The sequence below is a fragment of the Staurois parvus genome, unplaced genomic scaffold, assembly GCF_062004578.1.
Source record: "Staurois parvus isolate SC_StPar_1 unplaced genomic scaffold, SC_StPar_1.0 ptg001263l, whole genome shotgun sequence".
Taxonomy (NCBI): domain Eukaryota; kingdom Metazoa; phylum Chordata; class Amphibia; order Anura; family Ranidae; genus Staurois; species Staurois parvus.
The window spans coordinates 4390571-4417985 of record NW_028319059.1 but is presented as its reverse complement, the minus strand read 5'-3'; the positions used below and the strand labels follow the sequence as shown (position 1 = coordinate 4417985).

Below are 27415 nucleotides of genomic sequence, written 5' to 3'. Positions count from 1 at the left end.
CCTATATAAGTACCTAAAATAAATATTGCACTCATATATACTCTGTATATAAACCGCTTTGTTCACAAAATGTGTCCTCCAGATTTTTTTCAGTGGTGAAATCCTAATATTGCCAGCTGGTGTCAGTGTGGAACCATCGAGCGTTGTGACGTCAAAGCCCCTCCCCTACGCGTTACGCCACCGGTCACATGGCTTCTTCAGGGGGAATGATTCTTTAATTTCCATTTCTTTAATTTTGCTGCATGCGTCCATTGAACTTTGTTAGGATGCCCAGCTGCACAAAGACAGATGCTAGTCCTATTATTACAGGCACTTGGGTGTGCCAAAGAAGCTCCAGAACCTTTTTGGGCGTCTGCTGTGTTTGGGGTGCCCTTAACAATTTATGGCACCACAAGTGCGATTCGTGTTTGCAGCACTTTCCCGAAACGTTCTCACACTTCCTGTTGGGTCTCCAAGAAAGGAAGTGAAGGGCAAAAGAACTGACTGGGGTTTTAACGTTCCTTTACGTGATGGCTGAACATACATTTGTCTGGCCCCCGGCTTTCTGACCAGTGTATGAAATTCTGTATTGGTGACCTCCGGAACAATAAATGGCTTTGGCATTTGTTTCCACTAATTAAATTTTTTGTTCTAATTATAAATCAAGTTGGCGTCTGGCCCGGTCTCCTAGGTGCTGACAGACGAATGTTAATATTGTGTAAGGTGATTAGAACCCTGTTCAGGCTTCCACTTTGGCAGCAGAACAATGCTGACTCTTGGAAGTCAACTTTTTTTTTTTTTTAGTAAACTTTTGTCACATGCCGTAAAGTTTTAGAATTGAAATGTCTTTGATAACATAGACCCATCTTCGTACGCCATTCCTTGTGGTACACTGATGGAGGGGAATGTGCCTTGTCTGGTTCATGCCATACACTTTAGATAAAAGTTGGAGGAGTTCAACCATGGCCTGCTATATAAAAGGCTGTGGGTTACCTATCAATCATCTGTCACGGGTGTGGAGATTTTTTAAAAGACTACTTGTCCAAGGGAGGAAATCGCCATCCTAACCTACTTGTCCTGATGATAAAAAAAAAAAATACCAAAACCGTATTTAGATAAGGTTTTAACAAACAAGTTTGAAAAAAAAAAATATGTATATATATTACACTGTTCAACAAATTTTTATTTTTTGCCAGTTTTGGAAACAAAAGGATCCATTTCTTAATGAATTTCACATTCTGAGTTCAAATATAACAATGAAATTTGTCAATTGGCTCTAGTTTTTCTGTAAATGGAAAGTTTTCTACTATAGGCGTAATGACTACATAATGCACAATAATTATATAGATAGATGTCTTTCCACAAATATAAAGCAAGTGATATTGACTACATAACAAAGCCTAAATGGCATAATATATTGCATAGGATTACCAAGAAAAATTATAGCCATAAGCCAAGTTGAATCATTTTAATACTTAGGATTCTCACTAGTTTTGTCTTCAGTTTGTGTCGGTTTTGCTTCTCTTGGCTTTTCTCTTGTATTCGAGGAAAGGGCTATCTCTTACAACTGCACGTGACTACACGCTTCAGGTTCTTCCTCACTTGACTCAACCACGAAGGATTCTGGTGCTTTAGGAATTGGTAGCCCCTCTCCATGAGGAACTGGACGTATTGCCGATGGAATATTTGGATAGTGCACAGATAACTTTTTCTTCTTATTTAGCCCTTTTACAATTGGAGGCACCATACAAAAGTAACAATTACTAACATGATCTGTTGGCTCTCTCCAAATCATTGGCACAGCGAAAGGCATAGATGCTTTTTTTCCATTCAACCATTGCTCCAGTGCCGTCCCACAAGAATTGCAGCATATATGTGGTGCCCAGCTCTTGTCCTGGTCTCCTATCTTGCAGCCAAAATACAAGTTGTAGGCTTTCTTAATCATTCCTGTTATCCTCCTTTTTTGTGAGATAAAAGTTATTTCACCGCAGATATAGCAGAAATTATCTGCTTTATTCACACAAGTTCGAGGCATTACTGAGTAGCCTATATAAGCATAAAACGAAATGTAAAGACGCTGTCCAACTACAATCAGTTACAGATACTGCAGCTTTTATGCAGTGAAGTGATGCAATTAAAGGCTAATATTGCATCATCTCAGTATACATGCAATTTTCTATTGGTCACCAGTATCAATTGCGCAATATGCAGCTGAAGTTGCATCATAATTTTGAATGGCTTACGTCATTAGATGGGTGAATATATCATGGAAACTAGAGCCAATCAACATTTTTTAGGGTCATTTTCATTTTCAGCACCCCAAAATTATGTAAGATTAGCTAATTTTATGCCCAAAACTTTTTACCTGTTGAACAGTGTTATTATTATTATACAGTATTTATAAAGCGCCGATAGTTCGCTCAGCGCTGTACATTACAAAGGGGGACAGAACATGTGACAGAACAATACCAATACAATGCAAAACATGAGGGGATCGAGGGCCCTGCTCTTTCGAGCTTACAATCTAGGAGGGAGGGGATGGTGGCACAGGAGGAGATAGCTGTGGGGGATGGGGTGGTAGGAAGAGTGGAGGAGGTCGGCAAGTTAGCAGGGGGTGGGGTAGGCTTCCCTGAAGAGGTGGGTTTTCAGGGTGCGCCTAAAGGAGAGGAGAGTAGGTGATAATCTGATGGGTTGGGGCAGGGAGTTCCAGAGGATGGGTGACACCCTGGAGAAGTCCTGGAGGCGGGCATGGGAGGAGGAGACCAGGGAACTAGAGAGAAGGAGGTCTTGTGAGGAGCGGAGTGTGCGTGCTGGGCGGTACTTGGATATTAGGTCAGTGATGTAGTTCGGGGCAGTATGGTGGACGGCTTTGTACGTCAGTGTTAGGATTTTGAATTTGATCCGTTGCACAATCGGAAGCCAGTGGAGGGATTGGCAGAGGGGGGTGGCGGAGATGGAGCGGTTGGAAAAGTGAATGAGTCTGGCAGCCGTATTTAGGATGGACTGAAGCGGGGATACCCAGTGGCGAGGCAGGCCAGTGAGGAGGGAGTTGCAGTAGTCGAGTCGTGATATGATGAGGGAGTGGATGAGCTGTTTAGTGGTTTCTGGGGTTAGGAACGTGCGGATTTTGGCAATGTTGTGGAGGTGGAGTCTGCACGAGTTTGTTAGTGATTGGACTTGGGGCTGGAAGGATAGGTTGGAGTCCAGAATGACACCAAGTACTCTGGCCTGCGGGGCGGGTTTGATGGTGGCGTTGTTGGATGTGACGGAGAAGTCAATGGGGGGTGGTGTCCGGGCTGGGGGGAAGACAAGGAGCTCGGTTTTGGAGAGGTTCAGTTTAGGGAAGTGGAGCGACATCCAGTCTGATATGTCGCTCAGTAGGTGTGTGATTCGGGCGGAGACCGAGGGGGTGAGGTGGGGGGTTGAGAGATAGATTTGTGTGTCATCGGCATAGAGGTGGTAGTTGAAGCCGTGAGAGAGTATGAGTTGGCCAAGGGAGGAGGTGTAGATGGAGAAGAGAAGGGGCCCGAGGATGGAGCCTTGAGGGACCCCAACAGAGGGGGAGGTGGTAGCATTATATGTATATATATATATATATATATATATATATATATATATATATATATGTATATGTATGTATGTATGTGTATGTATATATATATATATATATATATATATATATATATATATGTGTGTGTACAGAAACCATATTTAGAGAAGGTTTTAACAAACAAGTTTAAAGAAAAGAAAAAAAAAGTTTATGCTGTGTATCCAGTGGCGTCACTAGGGTTGGAGTCCCTCTCTCCCATCCCCAGCAAGGTGTACCTAATACACTGGCCGGTCAGTGTACGTACATTAGTCCATAGCTGTGTAAAAATTGCCATACCTGGAATTCATCTTTAAATAAGTGACAGTTGCAATGGTGCTCTATGGATCTTCTGTACGTCTAGTGCTGTGAGTGGAATAGACTCCCTCCAGAGTTGGTTCTGGCCAGCTCAGTGGATTGCTGTAGGAAAGTCCTGGCTTCTTTCTTGGATACACAGAATATAACTGGATATAACATTTATAGGTAAAGTTGATCCAGGGAATATCCGATTGTCTCTCGGGGGATCAGGATGGAATTTTTTTCCCAGCAGGAGCAAATTGGATCATGCTTTGCTGGGTTTTTTTTTTCCTTCCTCTGGATCAACTGTGGGTGTAGGATTATAATTTGTTTTTTTTTTGGTTGAACTGGATGGACTTTTGTCTTTTTTCAGCCAGACTAACTATGTGACCCCCAGTAGGTCTAATCCGTGTCCTGAGAATGATTGCTAAAGTTGCAAAAACTGTCCTCGGCTGATGTCATTTCCTTCATTATGGGTGGCTCTTTTAACTAAATTCTTTTTTTTTTTTTGTTTGTTTTTTTTCTTCTGTTTGCAGGGACAGCAATAGTGACCGAGCAGAGCGCGGCTATGTGGACGGACGGACGTTACTTCTTGCAGGCTGCTCAGCAGATGGACAGCAACTGGACGCTAATGAAGATGGGTGAGGTGGATCCCCGCACACTACATCTCAGACTAAAGTTGTACTCCAGGAAAACCACTAAATACACAGATCAACGTATACAGGAGCTGTTATACCTGCCAAAGGATTTGTCTAGTCCTGAGGTTTAAGCTGGTCATATGGGATCGGCTGAATTTCGATCCATGTATGGACAGGCTGATTGTACTCAAGTGGATCCATCAGTTGATTCGGGGACGACCAGCCTGTGTTTTTTTTTTTTTTTTTTGTGTGTTTTTTTTTTTTTTTTTTTTTGTGTTTTGTTGGTTTGTTGTTTTTGTTTTGTTGGCTTGTTGTTTTTGTTTTGTTGGTTTGTTGTTGTATTTGTTTTGTTGGTTTGTTGTTTTTTGTTTTGTTGTTTTGTTTTGTGTTTTTTTCTTTTTTTGGTTTTTTTTTGTTTTGTTGGTTTGTTGTTCTTTTTTTGTTGGTTTGTTGTGTTTGTGGTTTTTTTTTTTTTTTTCTGTGTGTTAACATGTGGTTACTGTCAGAGGGCCACAAAACAAGTGCCCACAAAGCCCCCTGAAGAGCAGGAAATGCTGGTGTTCTAATCCTTTTAAACTATACCGAACCCCCCCCCCCCAAAAAAAAAGACCCACAAAATTTTGGCTAGACATACACATTTTCTTTCTTGTGACAGGTTTAAAGGACACCCCCACACAGGAGGACTGGCTAATCAGTGTGCTTCCTGAAGGCTCACGGGTCGGCGTGGATCCCTTTATTATTCAGACAGGTAACATGTTTTGCTATTGCAACCGAATGTCACAGGTTAGTGCAGACCCTCCTCCTACCAGTAGCAGGCTTGGCACTCTTCTAGACTGGGGATTTTTGTTTTGCCCTTTGGCATCCAATGACTTGCTGGCAGGTGACTGAAATAAAAGTTGTGTTTTTTTACCTGATAACTCCCCACAGGGATGGTGGAATCCCCAATAATGTGTGAAGCTGGTGTGCAGATTCAGGAGCACAGAACAGGGATGGTGGGAACCCATAATAATCTGCAGATTCAGTAACTCCACACAGGGATGATGGGAACCCCCAGTAATGTGTGCAGTAGGTGTGCAGATTCAGGAACACAGAAAAGGGATGGTGGGAACCCCTCATAATGGGTGCAGCAGTTGTACAGACCTGGGAACTCCGTGCAGGAATAGCGGGAACCCCTCATAATGGACACAGCAGGTGTACAGACCCGGGAACTCCGCACATAAATGGTGGGAACCCCTCATAATGGGCACAGCGGGGTACAAACCCGGGAACTCGGCACAGGGATGGTGGGAACCCCTCATAATGGACTTAGCAGGTGTACATACCTGGGAACTCTGTGTTGGAATAGCGGGAACCCCTCATAATGCACGTAGCAGGTGTACAGACCTGGGAACTTGGCGCAGGAATTGCGGGAACCCCTCATAATGGGCACAGCGGGTGTACAGACCTGGGAACTTGGCGCAGGAATTGCGGGAACCCCTCATAATGGGCACAGCAGGTGTACAGACTTGGGAACTCGGCACAGGAATAGTGGGAACCCCTCATAATGGGTACAGCGGGTGTACAAACTTGGGAACTCAGCACAGGAATAGTGGGAACCCCTCATAATGGGTACAGCAGGTGTACAGACCCGGGAACTCAGCACAGGGATGGTGGATACCCCTTATATGGGATGCAGCAAGTGTACAGACCTGGGAACTCGGTGCAGGAATAGCAGAAACCCCTCATTATGGAAGCAGCAGGTGTACAGACCCGGGAACTCGGCACATAGATGGTGGGAGCCCTGTCTAATGGGCTCAGCAGGTGTACAGACCCGGAAATTAAGTGTGGTTGAAACTCCTAATAATGGGCACAGCAGTTGTGCAGATCTGGGAACTCCGTGCAGGCATGGTGGGAACCCCTCATAATGGGCACATAAGCTGTCTGGAGCCAGGAACTCTGTACAGGAGTGGTGGGAACCCCACAATGGGCACAGCAGGTGTACAGACCTGGGAACTCAGTGCAAGGATCTCACACATACAGTCGGTGACTGATATAATAGGTTTATGTGTTTTTATCTTTTCATCAGACACTAGAATGTCACTGTTGGAGAGATTACTATTTAACTTCACAGTATGTAAAATAAAAGCTTATGAATAAGATTGAAGCTTCAGGAAGCAAAACATTTCCTCCAGTTTATATCCATAGTGGAGTGTCCTTTTAACATGGATGTGGGAGGAGCTTCAAAGGAACATTGCAGGCATATTGTTTTTTTGACTTTTTTCTTTTTTAGACCAGTGGAAGAGTATGTCCATAGCATTGAAGAACGCTGGGCACCTCCTCATGCCTGTGCAGGAAAATCTCATAGACGCCATCTGGACGGACCGCCCGGCAAGGCCGTGCCAGCCACTGATCACACTGGGTCTGAACTACACAGGTTCGTGCTGCCAACTTCACTATTCCAATGCCAGGCCACTGAGCTTAACACCTTCACGCCTAAGGGAAAACAAATCTAAATGCCTAAGCACAATTTTGCAACGTTGGCTCGTGTTAGTAAAACCGTACCTATCATCACAACTACTTTGTACATCCCGGTGAATTATACCGCGTTTTTTTCAGGACAGATTGGGCTTTCATTTGGTGGTAAATGGTATTGGATATCTCCTGATGTTTTGTTTTTGTTTTGTTTTTTTTATTACGAAAGGAAAACTGGCCCAAAATAGTAAAAAAAAAAAAAAAAATCTTTTTTTTTTTTTTTTTTTAATTTAGCTGTGTGTTTCTTGTTACTACCATAACCTACCACCAAAGAACAACCCAAAATAAATTTTCCAGCTCTTGACGATCACAGTGACACCATATATGTGTATGTTTGTTGTTTGCACCCGTAGTACAGCCCAAAAACAATAGTGCGCATTTTGTTTTTGGCTTTTTTTTTTTTTTTACCTAAAACACACTGACGTTAACACTAACTGACACTGATAACAATTTTTTTTTAAATCCTGAGATTTGACCCAAACAATAACCCTGGCACTGAACTAGATCAATTCTTGATCTAGGTATTTTTTCTTTATTTTTTTTCTTTTCTTTATTAACCACTTCCAGTTCGGACACTTTTACCCCCTTCCTGTCCAGGCCAATTTTCAGCTTTCAGTGCTATCACACTTTGAACGACAATTGCGCGGTCATGCAACACTGTACCCGTATGAATTTTTTTGAGACAGATAAACCTTTATTTTGGTGGTATTTATTCACCACTGGGATTTTTATTTTTTTGCTATATAAATGAAAAAGTCCACAAATTTTGAAAAAAAGTGTTTTTTCTTAAATAATTTTGCAAATAAATAGTATTTCATCATAAATCTTGGCCAAAATTTATTCCGTTATCTTTTTAGTAAAAAAACAAATAACCCAAATTAGTTTATAACCGAAAATTCTAATTTTTAAACTTTTTTTTTTTACATTTTTATTTTTTATATTTTTTATATATATATTTTTTAACATACTGTCACCCTAGCAGTACAGTGTCGCCATGGTGACACTGTACTACTTGTGGAGGGTGATGAAGATTTTTTTTTTTCTTTTTTTTTACACCCATAAAGGCTGTAAATGCAATCATTTCTCCTTCTCTCTGGCTGCATTCTTGCAGCCATTGAGAACTACTGAGTGAGCTGTGATTGGTCACAGCTTGTCAGATGGTACAAGTCTGTTGTGAATAGCCTTGTACCATGTGACCTCTGTGATCATTCACAGATTTCACACATAGTAAGCAATGATGTCACAAGTGATATCTTGCTTACCATTCTGCATGTGATCACTGATTGGCCAATCGATGATCACATGATCGGGACCTCTCACAGAGGTCCCATCCGACGATCGGTGTTTCACTGTGTCCGCAGGACACAGCGGGCACTGGATCCGGGAGCGCGCACAAGCAGGGTGCCCGGAAAGCCACCCGACCCTTCACTGCCACTGTACGTCCGTTTATATACAACGGCTGGACAGGAAGTAGTTAAAATTTCTCTTTTTTTTTTACTTTTTTTAAAAAAAAATTTCTCTCTACACCAGGACTTAGATACAATGTATCTCTCCTCCATTCACAGAGAGAGAAAAAAACAAGGGGGCCGGGCTGCACAGCGACTGATCACTGTGATAGCCAATCAGAGGCTATCACAGCGATCATGTGACCCAGAATAGGGCGTCCCGGATTGTTAGAATGGGACCCGGGGCTCTCGGTGACACCGCGGTCTTTGTGCTGGGAGAGCGCAGTGCGGCGCACTCCCAGCACAAAGACAGGTACCAAATATGCGGCCTCACGGAAAAAAGCCCAGTTCCATGAGGCCGCATATTTGTGTGACGTCGGCGTCAAGGGGTTAAAGATTAAGTTCACCTTTTCAGGAATGAAATATCCTTGAAATATTCATGAATATCCTGACCACTCCTCCAGACCTCTCTGCACGTCGCGGCTATGATGCCCCGGGGTATGGTGGTCTGTAGAGCGTACACTGGAATACACAGCCCCGGAGGGAGTATTTATTATAATGCTCACAATGGCAAGCGGTTTGAATAGAGAAAGGAGGAGAGGTGGGTAAGAACGGAAGGGAAAGGAGACGAGGAGAGAGATGTGGTGGCTGCTTTCACCTGGTGATCCTGACAGTAACACACTTCCTGTACTGAGGTGACAACGCTCACTGTACTGGATCTATGGAGGAGCAGCTTTGCCATCCTGATCTTGACTGCAAACACCTCTTCTCAGAGAGCTTTGCTTTGTAGTTTACCAGAAAATAGTCAACACATTTTTTTTTTTTCTGAAATAATTGCTCGGTTCATGGGAAGTTACAATGACAATGGATTTCTAGCAGGATAAACATTTTTTTTTTCCCGTACTTGCAAAACAATATCCTCACCATCAGAAAATCAAAAGTACGTCCTAAGGACTGGTAAGCAGCAATGTATTCAGTGTTTGTTCTTGGGTTTAGATAAACTGTAAATCATGTCTAATAACTGTGCAATCTAATTAGGGCTATGCCCTGCCTGCCTGACATTCCTCTGTCCAATGGGAGGGCTCCAGTGGCCAATAAGGATGCTGCTATTGGACAGGGGATGACGCCTGGCCATGAAGTAAGGGAATTCAAGCCTTTAGCAACACCGTGAAATCCAGTTTCATCAGGGCTCAAAGAGCTCTCTGGGTAATAAATGAAATGGCAGGTACATTGCGGTACCTACTCTAAAGCAGCTCAGAGGCTTGAATGAAAAAAATGATCCGATTCCCCATCCAGACATTCTATATGGTTGGGGGAATCCTTCCACTGTGCTATTGTGTTCTGATGGAGGGGAGCTTTCCCCACCATCACAATACAATGATCAGTTCCCCTAGCTATAGCACTGATCGATCGAGAAAAGCAAGACAGGCTGATTGTACAGAAGTCGATCAGTAGATCGACTTCTGTACAAGCAGGGTGCCAATACATGGATCAAAATTTGACCGGTCCCTGTTGAACCAGCTGAATTTTGATACATTTATGGCTAGTTTTAGACCTGATTCTGTTTTGCCTGTGATCTGATGATTCTGGAACACGTCTGCTGGCGATGATGGAACACCCTCCTTGATGTCTCTCACACAGGACAAAACAATCTTATACTAAGAAATGTTACGCTGTTATTACAGGTGTGTCGTGGCAGGATAAAATCGCGGCACTTCGGGCCAAGATGGCGGAGAGAAAAGCTTCATGGATTGTCCTGACTGCACTGGATGAGGTTGCATGTAAGAGACGTTTGTCCCATTGTCATATGGTGGATCTTACTAGGAATACACACAGGATCTCCGAGCAGTACTGTCGCTGCTGTCAGAGGCTGATGCCTAATATCAGTGCAGGCAGTATTAAATACAAATCAAATCTCATAAAAAAAATACCTATTTAGTGAGTAGAGTCTACAGTTCAAAATCCCCTCCCCCCCCTTCCTTTTTTGTATAAATTCTCTTTTATTAAATGTTTTATGATATTGTAAGGTTGAGTGTACAGTTAATAATCAGCATTCGCTGTACATTCACATGGAGGGAGACCTTAGAGCAGGGGTCTCCAAACTTTACGAAGGTCACATATATTTTACTAAAAAAGTCCCCCCCTTAAGGTTCCCAATCAGAGTCCCTCCTTACATCAAGTTTTTTGCATCAGAGTCTACTCCTTACATCAGGTTCCCCATCAAATCCCCCCCCCCCCCCTTGCATCAGGTTCCCCATCAAATTCCACCCCCTTACATCAGGTTCCCCATCAAATTCTCCCTCCCACCTTGCATCAGGTTCCCCATCAAATTCTCCCTCCCACCTTGCATCAGGTTCCCCATCAAATTCTCCCTCCCCCCCTTACTTTAGGTTCCCCATCAAATTCCACCCCCTTACATCAGGTTCTCCATCAAATTCCACCCCCTTACATCAGGTTCTCCATCAAATTCCACCCCCTTACATCAGGTTCTCCATCAAATTCCACCCCCTTGCATCAGGTTCTCCATCAAATTCCACCCCCTTGCATCAGGTTCTCCATCAAATTCCCCCCCTTACATCAGGTTCCCCATCAAATTCCACCCCCTTACATCAGGTTCTCCATCAAATTCCCCCCTTGCATCAGGTTCCCCATCAAATTCCACCCCCTTACATCAGGTTCCCCATCAAATTCCTCCCCCTTGCATCAGGTTCCCCATCAAATTCCTCCCCCTTGCATCAGGTTCCCCATCAAATTCCTCCCCCTTGCATCAGGTTCCCCATCAAATTCCTCCCCCTTGCATCAGGTTCCCCATCAAATTCCTCCCCCTTGCATCAGGTTCCCCATCAAATTCCTCCCCCTTGCATCAGGTTCCCCATCAAATTCCTCCCCCTTGCATCAGGTTCCCCATCAAATTCCTCCCCCTTGCATCAGGTTCCCCATCAAATTCCTCCCCCTTGCGTCAGGTTCCCCATCAAATTCCTCCCCCTTGCGTCAGGTTCCACATCAAATTCCTCCCCCTTGCGTCAGGTTCCCCATCAAATTCCTCCCCCTTGCATCAGGTTCCCCATCAAATTCCTCCCCCTTGCGTCAGGTTCCCCATCAAATTCCACCCCCTTGCGTCAGGTTCCCCATCAAATTCCCCCCCTTGTGTCAGGTTCCCCATCAAATTCCCCCCCTTGTGTCAGGTTCCCCATCAAATTCCTCCCCCTTACATCAGGTTCCCCATCAGATTTCCCCCCCCTTAAATCAGGTTCTGCATTAGAGTCCCCTCTTGCATCAGAAGTAGACACCATAAGGGACTAAACCCATGACCCTGCATTCACTATATCTGCTCTCCCACAGTACACACAACATGGAATTGCAATTCTTTTCATAAATATAAACTGCTAAATACCTTTTCTCATCAGCAGTATATAGCAGTGTTGTGACTTCTATCAGTGTCCGGCCGAGCACTGGTTAAAACTTGTATGAGGAGTTTTCATTTTCCTCTGGCTGTCCTATGAGGCTGCATAACCCCTGACACTCTGTCTAGACCAGTGGTGGGCAACCTTTTTTTTTCAACTGAGGCAAATCTCGCCAAAACCACGATTGAAATTTATTTTGAGAGCCACATTTTTAAAATTGAAAATTCATCCCCCATATAGTAATTCATCCCCCATATAGTAATTCATTCCCCATATTGTGTCAATTCACTTACCTTTGCTCCGCGCGTTCCTCTCGCCGTGTTCCCGCAGCGTTCCGGTATTCAGGGCGGACTGTGAGAGGAGAGGAGTTCGTCACGCTGCCCCGCCTACATCCTGACAGCCAATGTTTGCCACGCTCCGCGGGATTAAAAGGTCCGCCGGGCCGTAGTTTGCCCATTGCTGGGCTAGCTGCAGAGTCCTGACTTTTGGGGCGGCCGCCCGAGAGGAGGGAGGGGAGCGGGCGCCCGGCACATAGAAGAGCCGCATTAAAATGTGTAAAGAGCCGCATGTGGCTCGCGAGCCGCGGCTTGCTGACCACTGGTCTAGACTGTGCTGATTGGCCATGTGCCAATCACATGCACTCTCCCAAAGAAAAAAAAAAAAGTTCTAGCAATACACACCAAACTGAGCACGTGCACAGGGACTCCTAGAGCTCTGTACTATCAGCTGATGGATTGGGAACTGTGGAAGAAGGGGAGGATTGGAGAAGACAGGATCAAACATCCTTTTTACAAAATGTGGAGGATGAGCGCCTTGGGTTCCCCAGTGAGTATATCAAGCAAGCTTTACTGCATATACAGACTGATTTTACTGTTGTAGGTTTAGTAACACTTTAAATCGATCGTAAAGTATTGCATAAAAAAAGAAAAGAAAAAACCTTCTCCCTGCAAGTTAATATCATAATATGCTAGTATGCCTCGCATATAATGAGACTTGCCTTAATACAAAGCCCTCCATTGGCGTGCTGTCACCTCAGCTGGGGCTTCCATCTTCACCCGCTCTTCCTTCCAGGTTCATGGACTCTGTCCGTTTGAATGGTTGAGCCGCAAACACGTCTCTAGTGCACATGAGCGCAGGGGTCGCGGTCGTAGCACAGAGCTCTCAAGGGACTTCACTGGCTGCAGAAAGTGTCCAGGCGATATTTCTATCTATGCATTCAGTCGTATCCAACCCTTGGCGATTGCATGGACTGTCACTCGTAAGCGAATTTTTCTATGAATTCTCTTAGCAATTATTTTACAGGGTAGGTTGCCAGGTCTTTCCCCAACCCCCACCATGCTGGAGATCCCGCATGGCCAGGGATGAAACTAGGACAATTTAGACAGGAGCCAATTAACCTACCAGCATGTCTTTGGAATGTGGGAGGAAACCAGAGCACCCGGAGGAAACCCACGCAGGCACAGGGAGAACATGCACCAGGCGATATTTACTACCACTTTAAAGCGGAGTTCCACTCAACCTATCAAAAAATAAGTCAGCAGCTACAAAAACTGTAGCTGCTGACTTTTATAAAACAGCCACTCACCTGTCCCTCGGTCCCGCGGTGTGTCCCCCGCAGCCCGTTTCACCGGCCGTCCTGTATTCCAGGAGGCCGGCATCTTCAGTGTGGGCACCCAGCTGTGATAGCTTGCGGCTTCACAGCCGGGTACCCACTGCGCATGCGCAAGAAGCGCTGCGCTTTGTGAATGGTCCTGTAGTCTTCTGGGACCTGTCATGTGTCCCACAAGACTACAGGGAAGGAGGGAGGGAGGACCCCTTCTGCTTCCGATCGCCTAGGCCAGGGGTAGGCAACCTGAGAGCCGCAGGACTAAAAGTCCCATCATGCCTCTGCAAGTCATAGCTGTAACTGTCAGTTTTGTAATCTTTGCAATGCCTCATGGGAAATGTCGTTCACAACAGCTAGAGAGCCACAGGTTGCCTAGCCCTGGCCTAGGCGATCGGATCTGAAGTGGGAGCGGGTATCTGTCAAATTTAGGTACCCGCTCCCCAAAGGTGCCAATCCTAATGGGGAGCGGGGGAGCAGTCCTTAAAGCGGAACTTCCCCTTTTGGGTGGAGCTCTGCTTTAATAATCAATGCACTGTGAGGATACGCCACTGTCTCTAGCTGCAGGCAGGATGTCTCCCTTGGTTCGTAGTTTGGGGACCCCTGCCATAGAGGCGATTGGAGTCTGGCACCCTTTGCTGTTGTAGAGTTGACCAGGGATATCCAACCAGTAAGCATTGATGCTGGTAAATAGGCTGCTGTTCTAGTAACCGAAATTTGACTCGGATCAGCACAGAAGCACCCTGATAGACGTAAACTAGTATATTTCGTGTGCCTCTCCTGATCGATATTTGTAACATTTGTTCACTTCTCTCTGATTAGGGCTGTTTAATCTCAGAGGCTCTGATGTGGAGTATAACCCGGTATTCTTCGCTTATGCCATTGTGGGAACAGAGACAATCAGGTGAGACTGAGCTTTGATTTTTTTTATTTGTTTTTACGTTTTTTTTTTTTTTTTATACTTGGAGACAAGTTTTAGGCAGGTCATACACTAAGCGAATTGCAGGCAGTTCATCACGAACCATTCAAAATTTGCTCAGCGGGAGGCCCTACTTCATTCAACAAAAGCCATATCATTTGATTGACTTGAGCCTGCTGGTATCCAATCAGATGCAGCCACTGGTTGGGTATTCTTAGAGCCACCAGAAACTGTCAGAATACAATTTGTCGATCTATGCTGTTTAGTGTGGTTGGAGGGATCTGGTAAACTTCAATTATTCAGCTCTCGGGCTGAAGGAAGGAAATCTAATAGTAGATGGACAGCTTTACTTCTTACAGCTGATCTTTGAGTTCCCATCCAGTGCCTAGGCTGAAATAATGTCATCAGTCTGCTGCAGGGAGCAGGAAGCATTTCTTCAGTCTTCCGTGTTCCAGTGATCAGACTGCAGCATTGTCACTTTGTAGTCAATCAGGTGAGCGACTGCAGCAAGGGCTGCAAAACCAAAAGTTTTGCATCAGAATCTACTCCTTACATCAGGTTCCCCATCAAATTCCCCCCTTGCATCAGGTTCCCCATCAAATTCCCCCCTTGCATCAGGTTCCCCATCAAATTCCCCCCTTGCATCAGGTTCCCCATCAAATTCCTCCGCCTTGCATCAGATTCCCCATCAAATTCCCCCGCCTTGCATCAGGTTCCCCATCAAATTCCCCCGCCTTGCATCAGGTTCCCCATCAAATTCCCCCGCCTTGCATCAGGTTCCCCATCAAATTCCCCCGCCTTGCATCAGGTTCCCCATCAAATATCCCCGCCTTGCATCAGGTTCCCCATCAAATATCCCCGCCTTGCATCAGGTTCCCCATCAAATATCCCCGCCTTGCATCAGGTTCCCCATCAAATATCCCCGCCTTGCATCAGGTTCCCCATCAAATATCCCCGCCTTGCATCAGGTTCCCCATCAAATTCCCCCGCCTTGCATCAGGTTCCCCATCAAATTCCCCCGCCTTGCATCAGGTTCCCCATCAAATTCCCCCGCCTTGCATCAGGTTCCCCATCAAATTCCCCCGCCTTGCATCAGGTTCCCCATCAAATTCCCCCGCCTTGCATCAGGTTCCCCATCAAATTCCCCCGCCTTGCATCAGGTTCCCCATCAAATTCCCCCGCCTTGCATCAGGTTCCCCATCAAATTCCCCCGCCTTGCATCAGGTTCCCCATCAAATTCCTCCTTGCATCAGATTCCCCATCAAATTCCCATAGACTTGAATGGGAGGCGTCAACTCCTCCTAACTCCACATGAGGTGTCAGTTTTGACGCGACACTAATGCTTCAGTGTGAACAGCACTGTGTGCTGCCATGTGCAGAATTTTCATAGGCGTTTGAGAAGTGTTAAACATGCTTCCCAAACGCCTGTCTGACGCCTGCTGACAAAGCTAGTGTGAACGGAGCCTAACACCAGGATAGTGTCTTTGACCAATCTTCCAGCCGGCTCGAAGTGTGAAAACTCGGCAATCACATGACCTGCTGATTGCTGAGCTCTTATAGCCGCTCTGAGAAGAGAGCGGGACTGTTAGTCCCTACTGTCTGCACTGCCCTGCTGGCTCAGGCTCTGAGCGGCTCACTGAGAGGCTGAGCCAGCTGCACTCCAGGCTCTGAGGTGGATCCCGACTTTAAAGTTGGGATCTTTCCCCAGCCGGGACCGGCTGAGTGACGTTAGCCGACAGCGGGCTTCAGCCGACAATGAGTCACAGGAGTACAGAACACCCTGCACTCCTCTGATCTACAGGAGAAGTGCAGCCAGAAGAGCTTTGCCTGTACTTCTTTTAATCATGTTCCATGTTGAACCCTCTTTTTGTTTTTTACAGGCTTTTCATTGATGGTGAGCGCCTGGCTGACCCAGCGGTCAGGGCGCACTTACTGCTGGACTGCTCTCCAGCCACTGAGTTCAGGATCCAGCTGGAGCCATACGGGTCCATACTGAGCGCTCTGCAGGGTGTTTGCGCTGGGCTCTCCCCCAAGGAGAAGGTGTGGATTAGTGACAAGGCCAGCTATGCATTATCCGAAGCTATTCCCAAGGTACCCCCTATATTCAACAAGGTCATATGAATGGGCGACTGTCCCTTATCTATAACCTCCCTGCTTAATAATAATTGTGTATTTGTTTAATGTGTTTGATAGACTCAAAGGTACTTGTCTCAGTACACGCCGATATGTCTGGCTAAGGCTGTGAAGAACTCTGCGGAGATTGAAGGAATGCGGAGAGCCCATGTAAGTCTTTCTTCAGTCTTTCTGTTATTAAATGTACTGTTAGGAACAAGTGTTGAGGAATGTTAGGATCAAGTGTTGAGGAATGTTAGGAACAAGTGTTGAGGAATGTTAGGAACAAGTGTTGAGGGATGTTAGGAACAAGTGTTGAGGAATGTTAGGATCAAGTGTTGAGGGATGTTAGGAACAAGTGTTGAGGGATGTTAGGAACAAGTGTTGAGGGATGTTAGGAACAAGTGTTGAGGGATGTTAGGAACAAGTGTTGAGGAATGTTAGGAACAAGTGTTGAGGAATGTTAGGAACAAGTGTTGAGGAATGTTAGGATCAAGTGTTGATGAATGTTAGGATCAAGTGTTGAGGGATGTTAGGATCAAGTGTTGAGGAATGTTAGGATCAAGTGTTGAGGAATGTTAGGAACAAGTGTTGTGTTAGGAACAAGTGTTGAGGAATGTTAGGAACAAGTGTTGAGGGATGTTAGGAACAAGTTTTGAGGGATGTTAGGATCAAGTGTTGAGGGATGTTAGGATCAAGTGTTGAGGGATGTTAGGATCAAGTGTTGAGGGATGTTAGGAACAAGTGTTGAGGAATGTTAGGAACAAGTGTTGAGGGATGTTAGGAACAAGTGTTGAGGGATGTTAGGATCAAGTGTTGAGGGATGTTAGGATCAAGTGTTGAGGGATGTTAGGAACAAGTGTTGAGGGATGTTAGGAACAAGTGTTGAGGGATGTTAGGAACAAGTGTTGAGGGATGTTAGGAACAAGTGTTGAGGAATGTTAGGATCAAGTGTTGAGGAATGTTAGGATCAAGTGTTGAGGGATGTTAGGATCAAGTGTTGAGGGATGTTAGGATCAAGTGTTGAGGGATGTTAGGATCAAGTGTTGAGGGATGTTAGGATCAAGTGTTGAGGGATGTTAGGATCAAGTGTTGAGGGATGTTAGGATCAAGTGTTGAGGGATGTTAGGTTCAAGTGTTGAGGGATGTTGGGATCAAGTGTTGAGGGATGTTGGGATCAAGTGTTGAGGGATGTTGGGATCAAGTGTTGAGGGATGTTGGGATCAAGTGTTGAGGGATGTTGGGATCAAGTGTTGAGGGATGTTGGGATCAAGTGTTGAGGGATGTTGGGATCAAGTGTTGAGGGATGTTGGGAACAAGTGTTGAGGGATGTTGGGAACAAGTGTTGAGGGATGTTGGGAACAAGTGTTGAGGGATGTTGGGAACAAGTGTTGAGGGATGTTGGGAACAAGTGTTGAGGGATGTTGGGAACAAGTGTTGAGGGATGTTGGGAACAAGTACCAGGAACTGGTAAAGTCGCGATCTTGTACCTTGACACACAGGGAGTCACCATGACAGGAAGGGTAGGGAAACCTTACTAGTGGAGGAGTCTTCCGTCTTCTTCACTGCAGAGGAGGGGGTCCATCTTCCATTGTTCTGTCTCTGTCTGGTTGACATGTCTATGTCCTATTGTCTGTCAGCTAAAGTGATGTCTCAGGCTCCAGAAGACTGCATGGGGTGGTGTCACTAAAATGGGGACTGCCAGCGTGGGTACAAATTGCAGCAGCGGATCACCGGTCTCTATTCCTGAAAGCTGGAATGGCAAGGATTGCATATGGCAGACTGAGCAAAGGAAAAAAAACACTGTAGGGTTTTATTCATCTTCCTAGCGGTAATCCCAAGTGTGGCTCAAGGTTAATTTCAGTACCAAAAGTGGTAACCACGAGCAACACTTGGGAATACTGCAGCGATCCATCGAGCCTTACCTTGTAGTAAGAGGGGATCGAAGAGAAAGAATTGAAGGGCAGAGGATCAGCAGGGCTGGGGGACCAAAGCAGGAGAAACTAGCAATATCACAGGTGGTGCGCAGTATTGAAGCAACACAGCAGGAGGTAAGTGGGTAACAGAGAGGAGGAGCAGCAGAGCTGGAGTTTGCTACTGAGTGGGGGATCAGTAGAGCTGGGGGTACAACTTACAACTGAGCAGGGGATCTGTGAAGCGGGGGTATTATAGAGCTGGGGATACTACTGAGCCCTTTTAAAACAACATGCACAGGGCATTTGATAAGCTTTATAAAAGGGCTCAGTAGTATCCCCAGCTCTATAATACCCCCGCTTCGCAGGTCCCCTGCTCAGTTGTAAGTTGTACCCCCAGCTCTGCTGATCCCCCACTCAGTAGCAAACTCCAGCTCCGCTGCTCCTCCTCTCTGTCTGTTACTCACTCACCTCCTGCTGTGTTGCTTCAATGCTGCGCACCACGTGTAATTTTGCTAGTTTCTCCTGCTTTGGTCCCCCAGTCCTGCAGATCCTCTGCCCTTCAGTTTTCTCTTCGTTCCCCTATTACCTTCTGCTACTATAAGCTTACTATTTTTTTTTTTTTTTTTTTTTTTAGTGAGAGTTGCTTTGATTGGCTTTCAGGTGCCCCATTAAAACAGCATGCACTGGGCATTTGCCAAGCTTTATAAAGCATCAAAAAACATCAAAAATGCACGTTGAAGTGGTAAGCGCTTTAATGTGTGTTAAAATCAAAGCAAGTGTAAATAAGCCTTTAAAGGGAAATTAAAATGACATCTGGTCAGGAGTTTCCAAACTGCGGTCCACTACAACATTCTATCCAGGACGCACCTGATGTGCACAATCTCTGCTCTGATGGGGACCCTGATGGGAAAGGTGCAGATGATGTATTTCTGTTCAACCTGCAATGGATCAAGTCTATTTGGAATTTTTTTGCTTTTTCTTGAGGTTTTTCCTGTATCATTTCATACGGAATCCAAAAAAGCTCCAAGCAAAACATATTAATCCATTTACATTTTTATTTATTCTTTTATAAAAACTAATTTTTTTGTCGTTAACATTTTTTTAAAATAAACAAATTGGCGCTCGTACTGGAAAGGTTGGAGACCTCCGATATAAAGTATGCAGCAAAATGCCACATTTTGAATAGATGTAAACTAGGCCTAAGGTCAGAGAGAGCAAAATAATGTGTGTCTGTCTCTGTAAAGATCTCCTTCTTTCTCCCTCTTCCTTCTTCCTTCTCCTTCTTGCTTCTCCTTCTTGCTTCTCCTTCTTCTTCCTTCTCCTTCTTGCTTCTCCTTCTTCTTCCTTCTCCTTCTTGCTTCTCCTTCTTCTTCCTTCTCCTTCTTGCTTCTCTTTCTTGCTTCTCCTTCTTCTTCCTTCTCCTTCTTCCTTCTCCTTCCTCTTCCCTCCCTCTTCCTTCTCCTTCTTCCTCTTCCCTCCCTCCTTCCTCTTCCCTCCCTCCTTCCTCTTCCCTTCCTCTCTTCCTCTTCCCTTCCTCTCTTCCTCTTCCCTTCCTCTCTTCCTCTTCCCTTCCTCTCTTCCTCTTCCCTTCCTCTCTTCCTCTTCCCTTCCTCTCTTCCTCTTCCCTTCCTCTCTTCCTCTTCCCTTCCTCTCTTCCTCTCCTCTCTTCTTCTCTCCAGTTTGCTGAGCGCTTTACAATATAATGGGAGACAATACAGCAACAATACAGTTCAATACAAGAGGGTTAGGAGGGCCCTGCTCCTTGGAGCTTACAATCTAAGAGGGAGGGGCTAGTGGTACAAAAGGTAATAACTGTGGGGGATGGACTGGTAGGAGGAGCAGAAGATTCCATTATTAGCCGAGGGCAGGATAGGCTTCCCTGAAGAGATAGGTTTTCAGAGATCTCCTAAAAGTGAGCAGAGCAGGCGATAGTCTGATAAATTGGGGTAGAGAGTTCCAGAGGATGGGGGAAGCTCTGGAGAAGTCCTGGAGACAAGCATGGGAGGAGGAGACAAGGGATCTAGAGAGCAGGAGGTCTTGCGAGGAGCGGAGAGTACAGTTTGGGTGATATTTGGAGACAAGACCAGTGATGTAATTTGGGGCAGAGTTATAAATGGCTTTATATGTTATTGTTAATGTTTTTGAATTTTATCCGTTGGACAATGGGAAGCCAGTGGAGGGATTGGCAGAGAGGGGTGGCAGATACGGAACGGTTAGTAAGGTCGATGGCAGCAGCATTCATGATAGACTGAAGAGGGGATAGCCTGCGATGAGGTAGGTCAATGAGGAGAGAGTTACAATAGTCAAGGTGAGATATAACAAGGGAGTGAATACGTTGCTTAGTGGTTTCCGAGGTTAGGAACGGTTGTATCTCGGAGATGTTACGAAGATGAAGTCTACAAGATTTGGACAGTGATTGGATTTGGGGGTGAAAGGACAGATGGGTGTCCAGGGTTACACCTAGTACCCTGGCATGAGGGGAGGGACTGATGATTGTGTTATTGATCGTGATGGAGAAGTCAGGGGAGGGGGCACGGGCAGGGGGGAATAATTCTCCTTTTACATATAACTTTGATATTGTAACATACTTCGTATCATTAGACTTTAACCTATCATCTGTGTTTAGATTAAGGATGCCGTGGCCCTCTGCGAACTGTTTAGCTGGATGGAGAGAGAGGTAAGGCTACTAATACTGGTGATGTGATCATCCGCCCTCCTCTATTAGAGGTCACCATCTCGTGTTGTAGAACTCTTTCCAGCAATATTTATGTTTTCTGTTACAGATCCACAATGACAGTATTACAGAGATAGGTGCTGCGGACAAAGCAGAAGAATTCCGAAGGTAAAGTTGTCACCATAATCATACACCCCACTTTACAGGCCATCCAATGTTCAGCAATCAGAATGAAACCACATTTATTATTAAAGGGGAACTTCAGTACCCAATAATTTCATCCGACTTCAAACCCCCCCCCCCCACCTCCCCCCCTTCTTGCCGCTACGTTTCTAAAAATCTGGCATGTGTTCGGATGTGCTGCTGTTGTCTTCCTAGACCTCTGTGCATGCACAGTGGGCTCCTTGTTCCCTGGACATGTTCAGACACCCAGAGATCCTGGATTTCCTACCCGAGTCATCTTCGCACATGCATGGGAACCCCCCTCCCCCTCACCTCCTTGCACTTGAGCAGATGTGCTGCAGCTCTCTGGCGGGACCCAAAGCCCTGAAATGCATCTGTGCAACAGCAGAATCCAGAGTGCTACATCATTCTCACCTAGGCAAGGAAAAAAGGAAGTATCAGGGGGAAAAAAAAAAAATTTAAATCGTAGGAGGAGGAAGAGTTGAGGTCCGCTTTAAAGAGAACCAGTCACCAGTAATGTATATCCCCCTCCCCTGTACCCCATTATAGTGATATGACATGTATACAGTAATGTATATCCCCCTCCCCTGTACTCCATTATAGTGATATGACATGTATACAGTAATGTATATCCCCCCTCCCCTGTACTCCATTATAGTGATAGGACATGTATACAGTAATGTATATCCCCCTCCCCTGTACTCCATTATAGTGATAGGACATGTATACAGTAATGTATATCCCCCTCCCCTGTACTCCATTATAGTGATAGGACATGTATACAGTAATGTATATCCCCCCCTCCCCTGTACTCCATTATAGTGATAGGACATGTATACAGTAATGTATATCCCCCCTCCCCTGTACTCCATTATAGTGATATGACATGTACACAGTATGTATATCCCCCTCCCCTGTACTCCATTATAGTGATAGGACATGTATACAGTATGTATATCCCCCTCCCCTGTACTCCATTATAGTGATAGGACATGTATACAGTATGTATATCCCCCTCCCCTGTACTCCATTATAGTGATAGGACATGTATACAGTAATGTATATCCCCCCTCCCCTGTACTCCATTATAGTGATATGACATGTATACAGTAATGTATATCCCCCTCCCCTGTACTCCATTATAGTGATATGACGTGTATACAGTAATGTATATCCCAGCTCCCCTGTACTCCATTATAGTGATATGACATGTATACAGTAATGTATATCCCCCCTCCCCTGTACTCCATTATAGTGATATGACGTGTATACAGTAATGTATATCCCCCCTCCCCTGTACTCCATTATAGTGATATGACATGTATACAGTAATGTATATCCCAGCTCCCCTGTACTCCATTATAGTGATATGACATGTATACAGTAATGTATATCCAGCTCCCCTGTACACCATTATAGTGATATGACATGTATACAGTAATGTATATCCAGCTCCCCTGTACTCCATTATAGTGATATGACATGTATAAAGTAATGTATATCCCCCTCCCCTGTACACCATTATAGTGATATGACATGTATACAGTAATGTATATCCCCCCTCCCCTGTACTCCATTATAGTGATATGACATGTATACAGTAATGTATATCCCCCCTCCCCTGTACTCCATTATAGTGATATGACATGTATACAGTAATGTATATCCCCCTCCCCTGTACTCCATTATAGTGATATGACATGTATACAGTAATGTATATCCCCCCTCCCCTGTACTCCATTATAGTGATATGACATGTATACAGTAATGTATATCCCCCCTCCCCTGTACTCCATTATAGTGATATGACATGTATACAGTAATGTATATCCCCCCTCCCCTGTACTCCATTATAGTGATATGACATGTATACAGTAATGTATATCCCAGCTCCCCTGTACTCCATTATAGTGATATGACGTGTATACAGTAATGTATATCCCCCCTCCCCTGTACTCCATTATAGTGATATGACGTGTATACAGTAATGTATATCCCCCCTCCCCTGTACTCCATTATAGTGATATGACATGTATACAGTAATGTATATCCCAGCTCCCCTGTACTCCATTATAGTGATATGACATGTATACAGTAATGTATATCCCAGCTCCCCTGTACTCCATTATAGTGATATGACATGTATAAAGTAATGTATATCCCCCTCCCCTGTACACCATTATAGTGATATGACATGTATACAGTAATGTATATCCCCCCTCCCCTGTACTCCATTATAGTGATATGACATGTTTACAGTAATGTATATCCCAGCTCCCCTGTACTCCATTATAGTGATATGACATGTATACAGTAATGTATATCCCCCTCCCCTGTACTCCATTATAGCGATAGGACATGTATACAGTAATGTATATCCCCCCTCCCCTGTACTCCATTATAGTGATAGGACATGTATACAGTAATGTATATCCCCCCTCCCCTGTACTCCATTATAGTGATATGACATGTATACAGTAATGTATATCCCCCTCCCCTGTACTCCATTATAGTGATATGACATGTACACAGTATGTATATCCCCCTCCCCTGTACTCCATTATAGTGATAGGACATGTATACAGTATGTATATCCCCCTCCCCTGTACTCTATTATAGTGATAGGATATGTATATCCCCCTCCCCTGTACTCCATTATAGTGATATGACATGTATACAGTAATGTATATCCCCCCTCCCCTGTACTCCATTATAGTGATAGGACATGTATACAGTAATGTATATCCCCCCTCCCCTGTACTCCATTATAGTGATATGACATGTATACAGTAATGTATATCCCCCTCCCCTGTACTCCATTATAGAGATAGGACATGTATACAGTAATGTATGTCCCCCCTCCCCTGTACTCCATTATAGTGATATGACGTGTATACAGTAATGTATATCCCAGCTCCCCTGTACTCCATTATAGTGATATGACGTGTATACAGTAATGTATATCCCCCTCCCCTGTACTCCATTATAGTGATATGACGTGTATACAGTAATGTATATCCCCCTCCCCTGTACTCCATTATAGAGATAGGACATGTATACAGTAATGTATATCCCCCTCCCCTGTACTCCATTATAGAGATAGGACATGTATACAGTAATGTATATCCCAGCTCCCCTGTACTCCATTATAGAGATAGGACATGTATACAGTAATGTATGTCCTTCCTCCCCTGTACTCCATTATAGTGATATGACGTGTATACAGTAATGTATATCCCCCCTCCCCTGTACTCCATTATAGTGATATGACGTGTATACAGTAATGTATATCCCCCCCTCCCCTGTATGTATTCCATTATAGTGATATGACGTGTATACAGTAATGTATATCCCCCCCTCCCCTGTATGTATTCCATTATAGTGATATGACATGTATACAGTAATGTATGTCCCCCCTCCCCTGTACTCCATTACAGTGATATGACGTGTATACAGTAATGTATATCCCCCCCTCCCCTGTATGTATTCCATTATAGTGCTATGACATGTATACAGTAATGTATATCTCCCCTCCCCTGTACTCCATTATAGTGATATGACATATATACAGTAATGTATATCTCCCCTCCCCTGTACTCCATTATAGTGATATGACATGTATACAGTAATGTATATCTCAGCTCCCCTGTACTCCATTATAGTGATATGACGTGTATACAGTAATGTATATCTCAGCTCCCCTGTACTCCATTATAGTGATATGACGTGTATACAGTAATGTATATCTCAGCTCCCCTGTACTTCATTATAGTGATATGACATGTATACAGTAATGATTACTGTATACATGTCATATCACTATAATGGAGTACAGGGGAGCTGAGATATACATTACTGTATACACGTCATATCACTATAATGGAGTACAGGGGAGGGGGATATACATTACTGTGTACACGTCATATCACTATAATGGAGTACAGGGGAGCTGAGATATACATTACTGTATACATGTCATATCACTATAATGGAGTACAGGGGAGCTGAGATATACATTACTGTATACATGTCATATCACTATAATGGAGTACAGGGGAGGGGGATATACATTACTGTGTACAGTTTTATATTTTGGACTCTTCTAAAGAAAAATGTAATTTCATTTACTTTAAGGGGGTGGGGTTTGGGGCGGGCCAGGGGTGTGGTTGGGGGCGGACCTGGGCAAAGTTGGGTGGAGCAACTGGTGGAGAGTAAGTTTTTTTGTGACCGGCTAGTAGGTCTGGACTCTAAATTTTAGTGTATAGCCAGCTTTCAAAAGGTGAAACGAACCTGAGGCAGCAAATAGAAGTTAATTTTTAGGGCTTTTAGACTCCTTAAGGAAGTTAGTAGTTTGGCATGTCTTTATATCTGCAGAATAGAAGCAGGTACGAATTTGTCACAAAGTTTACTAAACTCCTTCCAGTGTATCTGATTGGACTGGAGAGGATTTTTTATTTCTCTTAATAAGAATGGAGTCGTGCATTGACTATGTTGTTTAGTATTCGCTCACCTATTACACATTTTGGTAAATTCTGTGGAAATAAAAATCTTGGATGTAAAATGTTATTTTATATGGCTAATTTTCTACTTTATTTTTTGTATGTATATATTTCACAGCAGAGATAAGACGCTGACGCTGCTTTTTTTTATTTATTTATTTATTTTTGTGTATTAGCCAACAACACGACTTTGTAGAGCTCAGCTTTCCCACCATCTCCAGTACCGGACCGAATGGGGCAATCATTCATTACAAGTAAGATCTGTTGTGTGCTGTATTTCCATTTCTTGAGGGTTAGGGGAATTCTACACTGGAAATATACAAGCTGCCATTCCTCTCCTTTAGAAAAATGCTAGCTGCCTGGCTATTATGCTGAGCTGCTTCAACACTTTCTGAATCGCCGACCTAGAACAAGTATATGTGCTAATAATTTCAACTTCATTGGCTGCGTGCTTGCTCTGCTTCGAAGGCGTTTGGGCCAGGCAACTGGCATTTTCATAGGAAGGTCAGCGATGGCAGCCCCTGTATTTAGAGGCTACATCAAAGGCCCCCTTCACTCTTGTTTGTACATTGCATTGAGGTATGCTTTGTTTAAGGCAGCCTTTTTGAAATGGGCAGCCAGTGTAGCTCAACACCCCATACATCACTCCTGCAGCCCGAAGGAAACATTACATTATTACATTACATTGAGTTTATATAGCGCCAAAGGGTTTGCTCAGCGCTGTAAAATAGAGGGGGGGGGGACAATACATGAAACAGTACTACAACTACAAACAGCACACGAGGGGTTAGAGGGCCCTACTCTTTCGAGCTTACAGTCTAGGAGGGAGGGGGTAGTGGTACAGGAAGAAGTGGCTGTGGGGGATGGAGTGGTAGGAGGAATGAAGGAGAACGGCAGTTAGGTGAGGGTGGGGTAGGCTTCCCTGAAGAGGTGGGTTTTCAGGGAGCGCCTGAAGGTGAGGAGGGAAGGTGACAGTCTGATGGATTGGGGTAGTGCGTTCCAGAGGATGGGGGAGGACCCGGAGAAGTCTTGCAGACATGCGTGGGAGGAGGAGACCAGGGGGCAAGATAGGAGGTCCTGTGAGGAGCGAAGGGTACGGGTGGGGTGGTACTTGGGAATCAGGTTGGTGAGGTAGTTAGGGGCAGTGTTGTGAATGGCTTTGTAGGTCAGAGTGAGTAGTTTGAATTTGATGCGTTGGGCAATAGGGAGCCAGTGGAGGGAGAGGCAGAGGGGGGTGGCAGAGATGGAGCGGTTGGTGAGGTGGATGAGTCTAGCCGCTGAGTTCAGGATGGTCTGAAGCGGGGAGAGCCTGCACTGGGGTAGGCCGGTGAGGAGGGAGTTGCAGTAGTCAAGGCGTGAGACAATCATGGAGTGCACGAGTATTTTAGTGGTGTCTGGGGTAAGGAAGGTGCGTATTTTGGCGATGTTGCGAAGGTGGAGCCTTTGCAACTATAAATATCCTTTGTATATTATCATGTTTTGTACACTTAGTGGATTTTTCTTTTATATTTTAAGGGTTGCCTAGGTTAACCCCTTCCTGCCAAGCATATGCATGCATGCGGCCTCACTGAAGTGGGTTGTTTTCTGTGGGGTGCATATCTCTGTGTTTGTGCCAGGAGAGCGCTGCACAGTTCACTTCCAGCACAGTG

General features: G+C 44.8%; 1 protein-coding gene across 3 annotated transcripts in view; it reads left to right on the top strand.

The window, feature by feature from the left end:
- Positions 1 to 27415, top strand: part of XPNPEP1 (X-prolyl aminopeptidase 1) — a 77294-nt gene that overhangs the window by 19708 nt on the left and 30171 nt on the right. For all 3 annotated transcript variants that reach the window (XM_089660696.1, XM_089660695.1, XM_089660694.1), the window contains exons 4-13: positions 4399 to 4503; positions 5156 to 5248; positions 6770 to 6913; positions 10142 to 10237; positions 14286 to 14367; positions 16263 to 16473; positions 16576 to 16665; positions 21037 to 21087; positions 21194 to 21252; positions 25943 to 26020. In XM_089660696.1, coding sequence (XP_089516822.1) covers positions 4399 to 4503; positions 5156 to 5248; positions 6770 to 6913; positions 10142 to 10237; positions 14286 to 14367; positions 16263 to 16473; positions 16576 to 16665; positions 21037 to 21087; positions 21194 to 21252; positions 25943 to 26020 — 1009 coding nt within the window. The remainder of the gene's footprint in view (positions 1 to 4398; positions 4504 to 5155; positions 5249 to 6769; positions 6914 to 10141; positions 10238 to 14285; positions 14368 to 16262; positions 16474 to 16575; positions 16666 to 21036; positions 21088 to 21193; positions 21253 to 25942; positions 26021 to 27415) is intronic.